This window comes from Lytechinus variegatus, chromosome 9 (assembly GCF_018143015.1).
Source record: "Lytechinus variegatus isolate NC3 chromosome 9, Lvar_3.0, whole genome shotgun sequence".
Lineage (NCBI taxonomy): Eukaryota > Metazoa > Echinodermata > Echinoidea > Temnopleuroida > Toxopneustidae > Lytechinus > Lytechinus variegatus.
Genome location: NC_054748.1, coordinates 25,730,011 through 25,747,475, shown reverse-complemented (window position 1 = coordinate 25,747,475; position 17,465 = coordinate 25,730,011). Strand labels below are relative to the sequence as shown.

At 34.5% G+C, this 17,465-nt stretch overlaps 1 protein-coding gene across 1 annotated transcript in view; it reads right to left on the bottom strand.

Moving 5' to 3' along the window:
• Positions 1–12,146, bottom strand: part of LOC121421551 (1-aminocyclopropane-1-carboxylate synthase-like protein 1) — a 41,122-nt gene extending 28,976 nt beyond the window's left edge. Inside the window, exon 1 of the mRNA XM_041616295.1 lies at positions 11,974–12,146. Within this exon, the coding sequence (XP_041472229.1) occupies positions 11,974–12,093 (120 nt within the window). The 5' untranslated portion in view covers positions 12,094–12,146. The remainder of the gene's footprint in view (positions 1–11,973) is intronic.
• Between the last annotated feature and the right edge of the window lie 5,319 nt (positions 12,147–17,465).

Here is a 17,465-nt window from a genome sequence, read left to right as displayed (position 1 = left end):
ACCAGGTTTCTGACAAACCTATAACCGAACAGTCGAGTTTCGAATTAAGTAAAAGGGAATGCAAAGCATCAACATTTTTATTGGCACTGCGAATATTGCGATGTAACATTAAAAAGTCATCTTTACTGTTGTTTGAATATTTACTTGCAACTTGACTTTCTGAATAATAATAGGAAGGTACATGCTGATAGGTACTATCATTTGGATCGGAAACAGAATCAAGATTATTGCTTTGGGAGTTCGTGGATTGGGCAACGAAATTGTGAAAAGCTTTATTAGAATTTTCATTGAAATTGCATGGTATCAAAATCATACTGAAAAGCGTCGTATAAATCATTATCCAAGTAGTGAAATGGAGCAGCCATATAGTTAAGGAATAGTTAAGGAAAGAAAAAGGGAATAGAATGTGAAGAACGGTTACACAAAAATTAAGACAAAACAGGACACACAATAACACATGAACAATCACACAAAGAGGCGATAAACGAGAAAAAAAAGGCAAATCTGCTTGATTGGCGGCAATAAAACATTACATCAGGCATTGGCCAGCTACCCCAAAATGACAAATAAAAAGAAACCAAAAACGGATCCGAACGGGATCCGAAACAAACCGGTGACATATGACCTTTTGGAATGATGGTCACCATGGTTCAGAAACCAAAAAGAAATATACATCCCGGTTGATGAAGTCCTCACAGTTGAATTACAACCTAACTCAATTCTATGTCAAGAATCAAGATGTCTAACATTCATTCAAATAATGAGAGATGGGCTTGATAGAATTGATTATGCATGCAATTTAGGCAACAATCAAAATAATGTAAACAAGAAAAAAGAATTCAAATCACAATCACATGGTAATTTCGTTGCCATGTCGTGCAGAGCAATTAATAGCAAATAACGGGTGCCGTACATAATAGAACTTGTCCTTGTTATGACAGTCCGATGCAACTTAAAGGACAAGTCCACTTCAACAAAAGATGATTTGAATAAAAAGAGAAAAATCCAACAAACGTAACACTGAAAATTTCATCAAAATCGGATGTAAAATAAGAAAGTTATGATATTTTAAAGTTTCGCTTAATTTCACAAAACAGTTATATGCACATCCTGATCGGTATGCAAATGACAGATGACGTCATCCACTCACTTTTTCTTTTGTATTCTATTATGTGAAATATGAAATTTTCTATTTTTCTCCTCATTGTCAAGTGAAACAATGATTAATTCCGCCCTGAATATGTGGGATTAACATTGTTTAATACTATATGGCTCAGTAAAGTTGGTCCTTATGTCGAATCTGTAAAAAGTGAAATATTGTATAATTTAAACAATTAAAAACAAAAAGAAATAGTGAGTGATGGACATCATCGACTCTCTCATTTGCATGCAACTGAGTTGAGCCTATCACTGTTTTATGAAAAATAAGTGGAACTTATAAATGTCATAACTTTCTTATTTTACATTCGATTTTGATGAAATCTTCAGCATTATGCTAGTTTGATTTTTCTCTATTTATTCAAATCAACATTTTTCTGGGGTGGACTTGACCTTTAATACGGCATGGAACCGAACCACGCAAGAGCATGAGTAAACCAGCACTCTCGTATTATGAGCAAGAAAACAATGATTTAAAGGGATAGAACCACTGATCTCTCCCCTAAGGGAGAGATCAGTGGATAGAACATGTTTGGATGTTCCAGGTCTAAATGACGCAATGATGGGGCCTACACAGTAAAAAAAAATGATAATAACAAAATTATACAACGCTGTTTACCATATGAGCCACACAGTAATCGTTCAAACAGTCTAAACAAGTGTTTAGATATTAAGCAACAAAGTTAATTTCCAATATCTGATCTTCATTAACCTAGACCTGATTGTTTAAACGGTTAAACAAACACTGCAGGGCTCATATAAGAAAACAGCGCCGCATAAAATCTTAAACAGCATTTTTACTGTGTAATACACAGGCGCGGATCCAGGAGGGGGCAGAGCCGGCCCCGGCCCCCTATTTTTTGACAACCTGCGGAAAAAAGTGTACTCTTTATTTTGATAGAAAGTAAAAACGGAAAGAAAGTAAGAAGAGGTATTATACCCATGATGTGTAATTTAAAGCCTGGTAACGTCCGGCCCAACCCCGAAAGGAAACAAGAAAAAGGTGAGGGGAAGAATTGGAAAATAGACTTTATATAAAAAATTTTGCTCGCGCTTCGCGCTCGCATTGCCTGTGTAATGAATCCCATTTAAGAGGATTAAATGACACTTCATATATCCAGTTCTGAAATCAATTTGCACACAATATTTTAGCTCGAACATCAAGCTTTCATTATTTTGTTTGATTTACACAAATTGTTATATCAAAATATTCAGCTCGCGCTGCGCGCTCGCATTGTTTGATGTATGAGATACCTATCCTTTTTGGAAATTCTTTCCAAAATTTGTCTAAATGCTCCTTTATTATGTCAGTATATCAAAAAAATTAAGCTCGTGCTTCGATCTCGCATTTAATTGTTTGAGACACACAGCTTTTTCTTTATAAGAATGAGCTTAGACTGTCCAGTTTTCAGGTCGGAATATCAAAAAAAAAATTAGCTCGCGCTTCGCACTCTCATTATTTAATTGGTGATACTTGTATCCTCTTCATTAATCACTAAAAACAGTCCTAATTGGGTCCCTTCTCACGTTACTATATTAAAGTTTCAGCTCGCAATTCGCGCTCGCATTGTTTAGTTGGATTCTTATCTTTGTTCATGATTATAAAAACTGCTCAGAATCTTCATATTCTAAGGACATAAAATATCAAATAATTTTAACTCGCGCTTCGCGCTGGCATCATATATTAAGACCACATGAGATACCTTATCTTGTTTATAACAATAAAAACTAACATATACTTAAAACTTCAGTCTTAAGTTAGGACTATACCCCCTGAAAGACCAACCCAAAAATCAGATTATAGCGGCCAATCGGGAAAATTTTGATGAAAATATTTTTCGGCACCCCCCTATTTGCGAAAGCTGGATCCGCCCCTGATACATCATGCATTATATTCAATTTTTAAGAAAACAGGAAATATCAAATGATCCTTCATACGACCATTGAAATACAATGAAATGACGATAGCAGCTCTATGTGGTAAATGTAGATAATAGATTATAAATACCAATAGCACTATTATTTTCTAAAAAATTATATGAAATACAACTCAGTTTGTTATGCCTAAAGAAGGTCGAGGGTCGTTTGCAGTGTAAAATGACAACGTTGATTCAATCTCTAAGTCGTCATCAATCAACATGATATAACATGGTAAAAATAAGTTTTATAGTAGATTTTCAGTGTCATTTGGTGATATATGATGTGAGAGAACTTCCAAAAGGGGGGGGGGCTCCATACAATCAATTAATCTTCTGTACCACCTCATTTTAAAGTTAATCATAACATCTGGGAGAAACTATTTGCTCGGCAATGGCCGGTAAGTATTATTCAATACAAGGTAAGGGAGACAAGAGAATATAAACTCTGAAAGATCTTTGAACAACATCTGCTAAAAATACTGGCTTTAAGATCAATTAACAACTATCACTCAGAAAAAAATTAGAACTTATCTCCAGTATCAGTTTGGAAATGATTAGCCATGTAGAGATAAAGACCTCAAGATCAATATTCAACAATGATAGTATTTTCATTAAAAAAACCCTAACCTTTCTACAACTTCAAGGAAACCTGCGTAAGAAAACTAGCTTGACTCCTGCTATTGAAAGAAAGGAATTGATAGGGCATCTTAAACATGCTAAAAAGACCATCATCCTGTATATTTAACAGTTTAAATCAGCTTCAAGCATAAGCTAGGCTTTCTGTAGTATGAAGACACACATAATGAAAAAAAAATCCACTGCAGGGATCCGCATTAATCACCATTCATCCATGGTAAACAGATGAAAACTTATGTTGTGCCCATACGAAAGATACATAAGTATTAAAAAAAAATCTTTACCATAAAAGAAGAGTGAACACTTTTATCTAAAAAAGATAAATATATTTCTACAGTATCATTTCATCTTAATCGCCAAAGGAAACAAAATTGGCCCCTACACGTGGAAATATGTTTTTTACATCACAAAGACTACCTTTTAGGAAAACCTTGTAATTCAACTCAAAAATTATTTTAGAAGTATTTTTTGTATGAGATACACATCTACAGTTGAAAAAAAATCTACAATTATCAAAACCTAACACCGCCTATAGGAACAACCCAAAAATAGCTTCACTGGGTTGTGTTTGTTTACTGAGGAAATAAAAATGGCAGAACCATATTGATTCAAACGAAATCGTTCAATCAAGTGACCTTAATTCTGTAGCATTTCACTTCGAATATCAAATACCTTTTGTTTTTCATTTTTTTTCAATGAAATTTGTTGGGGACTCTTCTGAGAAAATGAAAAGCATACACTAAATTAAATACATTTAGACCAGCAAAACTAAAAATAATCATACATTTATAAATTTTGGTTGAAAACACAATTTGCGTTGACTTTGTACACAAAACCACGTTTTTGAGCAATTTTTTGTCTGACAAGCACTTACATAATGTTGCGTAATTTCGGAACCACTTACCCGGGTGACGCAAAATTGGTCTCGATCAAAAGTTGCGCAAGACTTGAAAGTAAAAAGTCAGCGAGCGGCGCAGTCAAAAAAAAAATCGCGCGGCAAAAATATCGCGCGACTCGTTGAGGGGCGGCCTCCGATCGAGCCCCCCCCCCCCGGCCTAGATAGGGTTAAGAGCGACTGGTGATCCTGTCTTGCGGTAAATGGTACACACCATTGACGATGATCATCAGTCGTCGCTCTTAAAGTGATTGGTTAACATTGGTTTGACTTTTAAAAAATCTGAGCTAGAAGGTCACACTTGTCACCTGTGTCTGTGATAATTATGTTCCAAAAATGAAGCCCAGAAAAAATTGCGTTCGAAAATGATTATTTAGTGCTTCAAAAATTGAAATATAAAGTGACCGGAAACACCATCTTAATTTCATCCCATACACTTATGTGTACTATTTAGGTGTCTATAAGACGCCTATTTACAAAATCGGGGTTTGCCTTGTAGTTTTAGCTTTTCATTCTCAATAATGGTTGTTATCAGGGTTTATTAGTTCTAATACATGCACTTGTACACATGTTTCATATTGGTTTGAGAATTTTTTAAATCGGCTGCTCACAAAGTTAAACAATACCTTTAACTTACGAACAGCTTTACGAAACGGCCCCTCAGGCTTAGAAATGATTTTTTTTTTTAGATTTACATACAAACACAAATTGGGGTCTAATACCGCAGCTTGCAATCTGAACTGCGGCCTTTCTCCAAACGGGGGTTTGACGTAATTCATTCTTCCCTGAACACGTGGAATTCCATTATTTCAACATTCTGTGGTTCAGGCAAGGAGGTCCTAATTGTAAAATTCATGAAAATTGAAATATTTTATAATTCGAACAATAAAAAACAAAATAAATAGTACGTGAGTGAGTGCCACCATCAACTCTCCCATTTGCATATCACTGAGATGAGCATAGAACCTTTTTGTGAAAAATAAGCAAAACTTTAAAATTTCATAATTTTTTTTTATTTTACATCCGACTTTGATGAAGTTTTCAGCATTATTCATGTTTGATTTTCTCTATTCATTTAAATCAACTGTTTTCTGTGGTGGACTTGACCTTTAAAGTCTTCTGTCTAAAATATAGCCAAGCCTAAATGATTCGCCATTGATTGGACATTTGCATCGAGCCGGTATCCGTAATGAAAAGATGCTCATGGCGCAGTAAATAAAATGAAATAAAAAGAGGGATGCTCTTCGGTCTTCATCACCCCACTCCCTTTTTATTCCTTGAATAATGAGAAGTCACTCCACCCCCTCCCCCGCCCTGTGGCAACGCCTGTCATTCCCAGGGTCTACTCGGTTGATTTCCTTTCGTTTTATTAATGCACGCTGCTTTTGTATCGTTCATCATCAAATAGGTAATGTATTAAAGTAAACAAACAAAAATATCGTAAAGGGAGTGTACAAAAAGGCAAAAGCAATTATTTTATTACTTTTCTTGAAATAGTTGTGTTTGATTGTTCACTTTACCTCAATTTATTCAATCATTATTCCATTATTTCGGATTTATTTCAATTAAATCGATTTTTATTTGATTTGATTTTATCTTATTTCATTTAATTCATTTCATTTCATTTTATTTTATTTCATATTATCTTTCTTTTTATTTGATTTGATTTCGTTTCATTTGATTTGATTTCATTAAATTTCATATTATTTCATTTCATTTTTAATTTATTTTATTTCATTTCATTTATTTCATGTTATCTTATTTTATTTTTTATTTCATTTAATTTTATTTTATTTAATTTTATTTCATTTTATTTTGTCATATTTCATTTTATTTATATTTTATTTCATTTTTTTTTCATTTTATTTCATTGAATTCAGTCAAATTATTTTTTCCCCTTTATAACCGATAACCGTTCGGGTTAGTTGCAGCTGAATATGAGCTCCCAGTCGTAATTTTACCTATTTTTGTATATGGGATTTGTAATTTTATTTATTTTTTTATCTTAAAGAAATAAAGGGAACAGGAAAATTCCGTTCAAACATAAACTTATTTCAAAGTTATTAGAATCATTAACATCATGAAATTAAAAATTTAGATATAATAGGCTAAATTCTAAACAAATCCAGTTAATCTTTGGATCTTTATTGGTACAACTTTTCACCTTTTCAGATTGGGAACCAATTCAAAGAATCTTTTAATAATTTTTATTCTTCACGGTAATATAAGGCCTACTTTTCAGTGACCCATGTGCTAATTTTATCGTTTTATCTCATGCAAATATTGTCGTGTCTGGTGGGTTTTTTTTTACTGTTCGAATGTACTTTACCTTTATCCTGTGAAAATCCTACCTTGCAAACATAGCAATCACGATAATGATGGATGTCAAATAACGGCCAGGGTTGCAGGGGGTAGTTGGGGAGGGACACGTGTATAGGCCTACAGATGTGTGGATTTTGTCCATGCCCCCACCCCTCCCCCCCCCAAAAATCAGATCAGAAAAAAAGAAGTTAAAGGAAAGGAGTTAAATATGATGTCATTGTCGAAATAATTATGTCAAACTATATCAAAAAGTAGATTTTTGTACATGTGGGCCTATGTAAAAAGTGAACATTTTTGGTCGCTCTCCTCGCTTGTTCGCGGGTTATTTAGAAATTCTACGCCATACGCCATGTCTTGCCCTTCATGATTTTGGTTCGTTACACTATTGGGGAGGGGCATATGTACATTTTCATGAAGGAAAGGCAGGAAGAAGAAAGTGATTTAAAAAAAAAGATTGCCTGCATGTGAGTTATTTAAGAATTTACCATAATTTCCGATTAACATAAATCAAAGTCATATTGGCCCTGCTTCTTTTTCACCCCCATAAAAATAACCGCGCCTCTCCTGCTGAAGGTAATCAGGGGGGGGGGGGTCTAGGGAGGGCGGGATGGCTTGGGGTACGAGCTGTCTTGTTCGTGGAACTTCATGTTAATTGAGAAAACACTTCACGTAGGTGGTAATACCCCCCTCCCCTGTTTGCTCGGAAATTTTGGGTTTTTTAAGCGCCCATCCCTTTTTCTTCAATTTCAATTCAATTTAAATTTCATTTTATTTCATTTTCAACAGAACAAACAAAAGTGGTCGAAATAATTACAATGAACTTATACAGACAGTAAATAAATTGAGGCATGAAATATATGACATTTTTCCATGAGGAATACAAAACAAAGTATTATATATAAGCATAATATCACAAACATTATAAAATAAAATTCTAGAGTCAAAAGGGGCCTAAGCTTTCGATCCTAGCAGAATCTTCTTCGGAGGCAAAATGACCAAAATAAAATTCTGAGAAAATGGAGGGATCCGCTAAAAAGCAGTGCTTGTATTGCGTGGAGCCCTCTAAATAATTATTGTAGAATTGCCTATGAAGACGGACACAGAGATGACAAAATAGAGAACAGCTGGGGCCCGTTGCAGAAAGAGTTGCAATCAATCGCAACTCTAAAAATCATTGATTTTCAACCAATCAACAGCGCGCATTTGGGACTTACGATCGATTTTTTTTACTTGCGTTTAAACGCAACTCTTTCTGCAACGGGCCCCAGAACAAAAACAAAGAACGAGGAAAAAAATGGATATACACGAGGGATATAAAAATAAAAGAGAAAAGAGATAAAGAAAGATAATAGGGCAGGACTTCAACGCGCGGATAATAAAAGAAAATAAGTTAAGCAGGCATGAAATGGGAAATTTAATAATATGATTATTATTCAAAATTGAGGAAATGATGACCTGTATGATTTCAGAAAATTATTTCGAGTTTCTTTTTAAAAGAACAGAGGGGTGGGCTTTTAATGATAATTATCTTCACGAAAGGAGTATCAGGATCTCGGGCCATCATACATAAAGGTTTTCTTTAGCTAACATTGTTCTAAAAAGAGGTAAATGAAACTCGTTAGACTGGCTCGTAGGATAATGATGAAATGAACGATTTTGAGAAAACATTGAATCAAATACGCGAGGACGTGAATTGTTATATTTATACATAAATGGGCCTAAGTGAAACACATATAGATTATTTATTTTTAGCAGCGTGTTGTCAGCAAACAATGGGTCTGTGAAATGAAGAATGTTTCAGATTCAGATGGCCCTGGGAAGCGGGGTGCTCTCGCAACACCCCCGGATTTTAAACGCTCCGGTATCATTAGGCGCCTAGTTAACAGATAGGGGATGGTCACATTTTTTTTTTTTGGGGGGGGGAAGAGTTTGATGCAGATGACCTTCATTTTGGAGTAAATGCAATGAAAACCTGCTTGTCTGCCCCTGTTACACCCACAAATGTAATAATCGCCCACAAATGTAATAACGCCCACAAATGTAATAACACTTTACCCACAAATGTAATAACGCCCACAAATGTAATAACACTTTACCCACAAATGTAATAATTTTTGATCGCCCACAAATGTAATAACACTTTACCCACAAATGTAATAACGCCCACAAATGTAATAACACTTTACCCACAAATGTAATAATGCACTTTACCCACAAATGTAATAATGACTTTACCTACAAATGTAATAAATTTGAAGTTATTTTTGGCGAATTCGTTCTAAACTAATATCCTATAGTAATGCGTTAATAAAGCACAAAAGTTCAAAGTCTTTTTTCCAGACCCGGTTAATGAAATATTACAGTACAAGTCCAAGTCTTTTTCCAGACCCGGTTTTTAAAAATAATAATATACGTCCAAAGTCTTTTTACCGGATCCGGTTGTTTCAAAATTATAATATACGTCCAATGTCTTTTTTCCAGACCCGGTTAATTCAAAAATTATAATGCAAGTCCAAAGTCTTTTTTTCAGACCCGGTCGTTTCAAAAGTTATAATATACGTCGGTGAGGGGTAAAGAAGACACTCTAAGCCCAAGCATTTTAAGTGGGTTTAATTTTGAAGATTAGTCTCAGCTGTCAATTTTTTTTAATATTTCTTTATCTTTTAAATAACCGGGTCCAAACGAAAGACTAAGCATAATACTCGTATTATTCCACAACAATAAGAATTTGAGTCTTTTGTTTTTAGGATTGCTTAAATCATTTTTAAATCACCGGGTCTGGAATAAAGACAACGCTCTAAACGTGTGCTTTTCTACATGCATGGTCTTAATTTGGAGGATTGTTGGTTCTTAGATTCGTTGTTGGGGGTTGAGTTTTATTGATTTTTTTATTCCTGAATTAATTATGTCTGGAGGAAAGTCGATCTTCGATAATCAGTCTTCATGTTGTTCCACAGTAATTAGATTATTGGATATTCGTTTTAGAATATTTGTAAAAACTATTTTATTTTTCAAATAGAAACCAAGTCTGGAGAAAGGATGTCTGCTTTACCCACGCGTTATTACAATGTTTTGTAGGGGTAGTAGTATTATTTTTAAAAAAGACATATTTTTACTGGGTGAAACTTTGGAAATTTGGTCTTAGATTCGAAGTTTTTCAGTTACTTTTTTTAATAGCCGGGTCTGGAGGAAAGAGTACGTTTTAAACCTCGTGTTATTCCACGAGAATAAGAATATAAGGTCTTATGTTTGAAGATTTTTTTTTCGTAACTGTTTTAGGTCTGGAATAAAGACAACACTCTAAACCTCTTTTAAAACAGATTCTTAGGTTGAAGGTTTGTTTGGTCTTAAACTTTGATTTTTTTTAATTCTTATTATTAGCGTTTTTTAAGAAAAAATGGTCGGGCTGAAAGACTACGCTATATATCCAGCATTAATAAGATTATGGGGTCTTTATACTGTTTTAAACTGTTATTCATAGTGTTTAAATAACAGGTAACCGGGTCTGGAGAAAAGACTACGCTTGATTCTCAATTTACTCTTAGTGCATATATTCACAATATACACCGTATAAGTTGAAACAACAACAAAGACATTTATTCCACCAGTTTTAATTATCTGGGTCTGGAGAAAAGACTAAGCTCGATTCCCATTTTTTCCACAGGAATATCATTATCGTATCTTAGTTTGGACTTATATTATAAATTTTGAAATAACTGGGTCAGGAAAGAGACTTTGCACTTATTAAAATTCTTGAAACAACGGGTCTGGAAAAAAGACTTTGGGTTTATATTATAATTTTTGAAACAACCGGGTCTGGAAAAAAGACTTTGGATTTATATCACAATTTTTTAAACAACCGGGTCTGGAAAAAAAGACTTTGGACTTTTATTATATTTTTTTAAACAAACGGGTCTGGAAAAAAGACTTGGGATTTATATTATAATTTTTGAAACAACCGGGTCTGGAAAAAAGACTTTGGATTTATATCACAATTTTTAAACAACCGGGTCTGGAAAAAAGACTTTGGATTTATATTATAATTTTTGAAACAACCGGGTCTGGAAGAAAGACTTTGGACTTGTACTTTGATGTTTTATTAACCCGGTCTGAAAAAAAGACTTTGCACTTTTGTGCTATATGATTACTATAGGATTTTAGTTTAGAACGGATTCGCCAAAAATCCCTTCAAATTTATTACATTTGTGGGTAAAGTCATTATTACATTTGTGGGCGATCAAAAATTATTACATTTGTGGGTAAAGTGTTATTACATTTGTGGGCGTTATTACATTTGTGGGTAAAGTGTTATTACATTTGTGGGCGTTATTACATTTGTGGGCGTTATTACATTTGTGGGTGCAACAGCCCCCCAACAAAAATATCGGTCCCAAGCCCCTGGATAGGGAGGGGCGGTGTAAGAGGGGCAGAGGAAATGTTTTCCTCTCACTTGTGCTTTGCAAAGTGGTGATGACAAAATGGCTTAGATTTTTTGGGGCCTATGTTAAATAAAAGAAAATATGGTAGACAGGTAGAGGAGCGGGATATCGGGAGAGAGAGAGAAAGAAGGGGGGGGGGGGGTAGGAAAACGACAATGTTAAAGACATAAAAGATTATTGAGAACTCCCAATATAGATATACAGCACATGAAACTAATTATTTATAGGGGGGGATATTACTATTATCTTAATATTATTATAAAAAAACTTTTAAAAAAGGAAAGAAAGAAAAGAAAAACATTGAGCTTTGTAGTATAAATATGAAATGTCATTGAATACAAGATAGATGGATGTTTTGATAAAGAAACGAAGCGAATCCGCCGATATATATACTCAACGTCCATCGTCTTTATGTAGATCTGTGCTTTCATAGTTGACTTTATGTAGGACACATCAATGAACTCTTTTTATCTCTTATTTGTTTTTCCTTCATAGTTGACTAAATGTTCAAACGCCTACTTAAAGGGATGGTCCGGGCTGAAAATAAGATCTAAGTAAATGAAGTAAAATTCACAATTTATTGAAAGAAATCTCAAGATCTCACCTTCTGATTTTTAGTTTCATGGTAGAAACTTTCTGCGACGACATCGTACGCCGCTCTTACGGGGTCGTCGAATGTTTGGATACAGTCGCTTCTTTTAGACAATGCTATCCTAGACGTCATTTTTTTTCCTTTCTTTACAGAGCAAATGTTGAAGGAGGTCTGTTCGCATTAAATTCCACGATGTCGTATGAAACACATCCTTGACGATTGTGACCATAGATGAGTAAGTCATTGCTTATTGACAAAACAGGTTTGGAGCCAGTGGGTTATAAGGCATGGGGGGGGGCACCAGCACAAAGGGCGCGCGAGGCGCCCTAATTTTCCAGGTATGCTCAGCTGACCTTTTTAAGGATCTTAAGCTGTGCCAAATGAATATGTATCTCACTGATCAAATAATGCGAGCAAGAGCTGAAATGTTTTTATATTCAGACCCGTAAAAGGGAAATATATAATCATTTTTTTAAAAAAATCATGATACGTACCTGTCTCATTAAACAAACAATGTGAGCGCGAAGCGCAAGCTGAAATTTTGGTATATTTAAACCCAAATGGGGAAATTTTAAGGCCTAACCTCACCATTGTGTTGATTTTTCTTTGAATTACAACTAAACACATGAAGCACTTTTTGTTGTCATTGTAATCATGAATAATGATACGTATCTCATTAATCAAAATAATACTGAGAGCGCGAAGCGCGAGCTGATAAAAAACCCTCAGACTTGAAGATATGCGTTCTAAGACTTCTTTTTTTAGGAATTCCCTAAGACCATACGTATTTCACTAACCAAATTATGATATTTTGGATGATTTAAGACCAGAAACATTGATATTTGAAAGACTGTTTATGAACTCCTGAAGAGCAGACATATCTCACCAATCCACGAATGCGAACGTAAGCACTGACTGGAAATGTTTTATATTCAGACCTTAAAAGGCGCAATCACTTTAAAGGGATGATTCAGGCTGGATATATCTATATCTCAATAAATTTAAAAAAAAGCAAATGCTGAAAATTCGATCAAAATCGTATAACAAATAACGAAGTTATTGAATTTCAAAGATTTGCATTATTCCGGTGAAACAGTTTAAAGCATGCCGCCATGAATATTCATTAGGTAAGCTGATGGTGTCATATTCCCTGCTTGTTCTTTTGCATAAATTTTATTATATGAAATTAGGTTTATTCAGTAATTTTCTACCAAGAACCAAACCAATTGGCTTGACAACTGATTAAGTGCATCAATTATTGCCGCAACTTATTTCATAACAATGGAGACACATGTATGAAAAAAATGAAACATTTATGATTTCATGTAATCACATAAGAAAAAGCCAAATGGGGAAGTGACATCATCGGCCCACCTGTTTTCACAAAATATTGATAAACTTTAAAATTCATCAACTTCGTTATTTTTTCCGATTTTGATGAAATTGTGAATTTTACTTCATTTACTTAGATCTTATTTTCAGCCCGGACCATCCCTTTAAGTAGGCGTTTGAACATTTAGTCAACTATGAAGGAAAAACAAATAAGAGATAAAAAGAGTTCATTGATGTGTCCTACATAAAGTCAACTATGAAAGCACAGATCTACATAAAGACGATGGACGTTGAGTATATATATCGGCGGATTCGCTTCGTTTCTTTATCAAAACATCCATCTATCTTGTATTCAATGACATTTCATATTTATACTACAAAGCTCAATGTTTTTCTTTTCTTTCTTTCCTTTTTTAAAAGTTTTTTTTTATAATGATCAATCGCATTAGGAAACACAATTTATGCCACATATATCTCGGTGTGTAGTTGAAAACATAGAATCAAGAAGCGATAATAAATCGTCAATCGAGCTTGTAAACTTGATCGATAGACGTGATCGATAAGGGATAGTGAGTCCTTTTTTATTGGTTTGATGAATGGTACTGCCAGGTAGATGATGCTTGAGTGAATCTGAAGCAGAAAAAAAACAGATCGAAATAAAAGGTTTCTCGAGGTTATCGATTTTTCACTTCCGCTATTGTGCAAGAATCATGATAATTAGAGATTCCATCCATCGGATTTGAATACTAAGATAACAAATTCATAGTAAAAATATGGAATGAATGTGAGTAATATTTTTTTTTAATAGTGAATTGAATATTTTTTTTTAATAGTGAATTGAATCATTCCTTTATGAATTTTTGTCCGGTTATGTGGTTCAATAGCCCCCCCCCAAAAAAAAAAAAGAGGAAAGAAAATATACGCCTTAGTCATTTTGATGGGTCTGACGCATTTACTGTCCTCTTCAGTCCGTCGTACGCCGCTATATTGTTAAACGGGTAATCCAGGCTGAAAATATTATGATTTGAAATATTAACTTAATCGGACAAGGAATAACAAACCGGTAGAAAAATTTCGTAAAATTTGAATGGTGATTCCAGTGAAAAATAAAGCTAATGACGAATATTTAGCACGTGTGAAACCAAACTAGAACATGATTAGAATCACGAACGCTATATATAATTCACAGTCACGATTACAATATAGCAATCATCATTACAAAGGCCCAAAAGTCCTGGCGTTTTAAAGATTTTGCATTGTTCCGGTGAAACAGTTCTAGGCATCTCTTCATGGATATTCAATGAGCAAACTGATGATGTCATGTCCTCACTTGTTGTTTTGTATTTTAGTATATGGCATTAGGTTTATTCAAATTTTCCTTCAAAGAACCAAAAATGTTAGAATAACAACTGAATAAGTGCATTTAGATATTCATGGCTGCAACTTTTTTTCATGACAAGGGATACATTTCACTCACACATGTATGAAAAAAAATTATGATTTCTGGTAACATATGAAAAAGGAAAGTGGGGGTGTCATATCATCAGTCCATCTAATGAATATTCATGACGACGTGCATATATTAAACTGTTTTCACAATTATTGCAAAACTATTCAATAGCTTGCTATTTGTTATCAGATTTTAATGAAATTTTCATCATTTGCTTTGTGAATTTTACTCTATTTTGATTTAAATATTTTCCACCCTTTTCCGGCCGTCGAGCTCCTGTCTCAGCTCACCACTTTAAGCTGTTTTCTTTTGGAATAAAAAAAATGAAACATGTATATGTCTAGAGGCCTTTTTACATGTGAATCATCATCGTAATGATGATTGCAATCGTCTTTGGAACGCTTTGGGATCATCGGACCTTTCACACGTAAAATTCGTACCGACGGTAATTTGAGTGAAACTAACTGTAATTCACCTCCAGAGTAGAATTTGAATTCGGGATTGTGATTAGCGTTCGTGATTCTAGTTTGGTTTCATGCACACGTAATAACAATTCATTATTAGCCTTAATTTTCGCTGGAATCATTAACCATGCAAATTACGATTTTTTTTACCGTGTGAAGCGCCGTGGTGTAGCGGTTCTGATGCTCGCCTTGTAATCAGAGGGTCGTGTGTTCATGGTTTAGCGTCCTTTGGCAAGGCGTCAATCCACACTTTGCCACTCTCACCCAGGTGATAATTAGTCTGCTGGGCAAACCCTTCACTCGAAATAAGGGTCTGAATGTGCAGCCTAGTACTCATGCCTTGTGTACTGAAGGCGGAACAGCAAGTTTTGTATGTGCTAGTCTTTGCGTGGAGGCACACTTGTTGATCAAAGTTCCAATGAGGGTCTGTGCCTGCAGACTAGGTGATAATTGGGTACATCATTGTGGTTGGTTTAGCAAGTTTGCGCCTAAAAGGCTGCTTGAAATCCAGTGACCGGGTAATAATAATTGTGAATAAATAATTATTCAATCTTTATTGCAACCGTATACAAGGTTGGATTATGTACAATTATGTACAAATAAAAATGGTGGACAGTTATAAATTTCATATCTTACAATGATTGATAATTTATATATTAAAATTGAATACACATCATATTAAAGAGTATCTTAAAATATCTAAAGTTGAAAAATATAATTATTTGTACATTTAAAAGGAGAAACACATACACAGTCATACATAAAATCAAGAAATACTGTCTTAAATTGCACGCACATAATAATGCCATTAACTCAGTCCAGACCAAAACAAGAATCAGTAACAAAACATAAATTACCATTGCAAATTATATAAGCACCAGGGAATAAAATTATTTTTATACCTATTGGTTTTACACTTAGGTAAGTCAAGATCATTGGTTTTCTCAGTGCGTACATATCTGGTTTCACGTTTGAATATTCGTAGATTGATAAAGCGCTATATAAATGCCAATCATTAGACGATGATGCGATTGACGGAGTGTTGTGGAGAAGCCAAAGAATCGCACATAATCTGCTTTGAGATGGTCAGTCAGTATGCCATTACAATGAGGGAAAATCAATACAACGTCGGATGCATTATAAAGAGCGACCTCATCGCCAGGAAGGGGAAATTTTCCCCGACAAAAAGTCTATTGTAAAAATAGCAGAAAAATAATGAAAAATATTGGCGAAGGTTTGAGAAAAATTCAACAAGGAATTAAAAAAAAGATAATGGAATTTTAAGTATTTGATTTGTGACGTCACATGCGAGCAGCTTCCTACATTATCGTAAAGTAAAAAGCAATGAAATATAATTTTCTCAGAAAATTGAAAATGGTTTTTATTGTACCCACGCTCCTAAAAAGAAACTAAGAAACAAGTCATCACGAACCATAAAAACTTAAATTCGTGAATTTTATATCATATAAAATAATGTGGGGCAGCTGCTCGTTAATGACGTCACAATTAAAAAAATGAAATTCTAACAACTTTTTAAAAAATCTTTCATGGATTTTTCTCAAACCTTCACCCGTGCTAATTTTACCATTTTTTTTCGTCGCGGTGAACTTTCCTTCTAAAATCCACGACATTTTGCTCAACGAAAATTTATGATGTACAGTTGCGCTCAAAAGTTTGTGTGAACCCCAACACAAAATACACCCTGCGATTGACCATTGACCAGTCTTTCAAAACTACCTTTTTTTGGAAAGTCGATGTTTTTGATACCCTTGATAAGAGTGCACGCGCGGCCCGCGTCCAAAACTGAAAAACCCCACCCCTTTGAATGCGTTTTTCTGTTCATGCGTGTGTACAGCAATATATTTGACTCCCACCCCCCGCCGCTCCCCCCTGGGGTGTTGAATGTAGACAGCAACGCTACAGCCGAGAGAAACGATTTTTGCTGAATGCAATATTTTATCACCTGGGCCCTGTTGTACAAAGAGTTACGATTGATCCGATCAATCGCAACTAAGCGCCTTGAGCACCTAACAAGGTGGATATGTGCGCAATATAAATACCCTATATTATCATTATTAACTATGGACGGCCAGCAACGTCAACATCTATTATGCATGTTTGTTCAAAATATTTTATAGCTGTGATGTATATTCATGCATTCATTGTTTTCTTGAAAATTCACTGCGCTTCTCTTTGCATAAAAAGGACATTGTGCATTTTTTTCGTAGAAAAAATTATGACACTAATGGATTTCCATA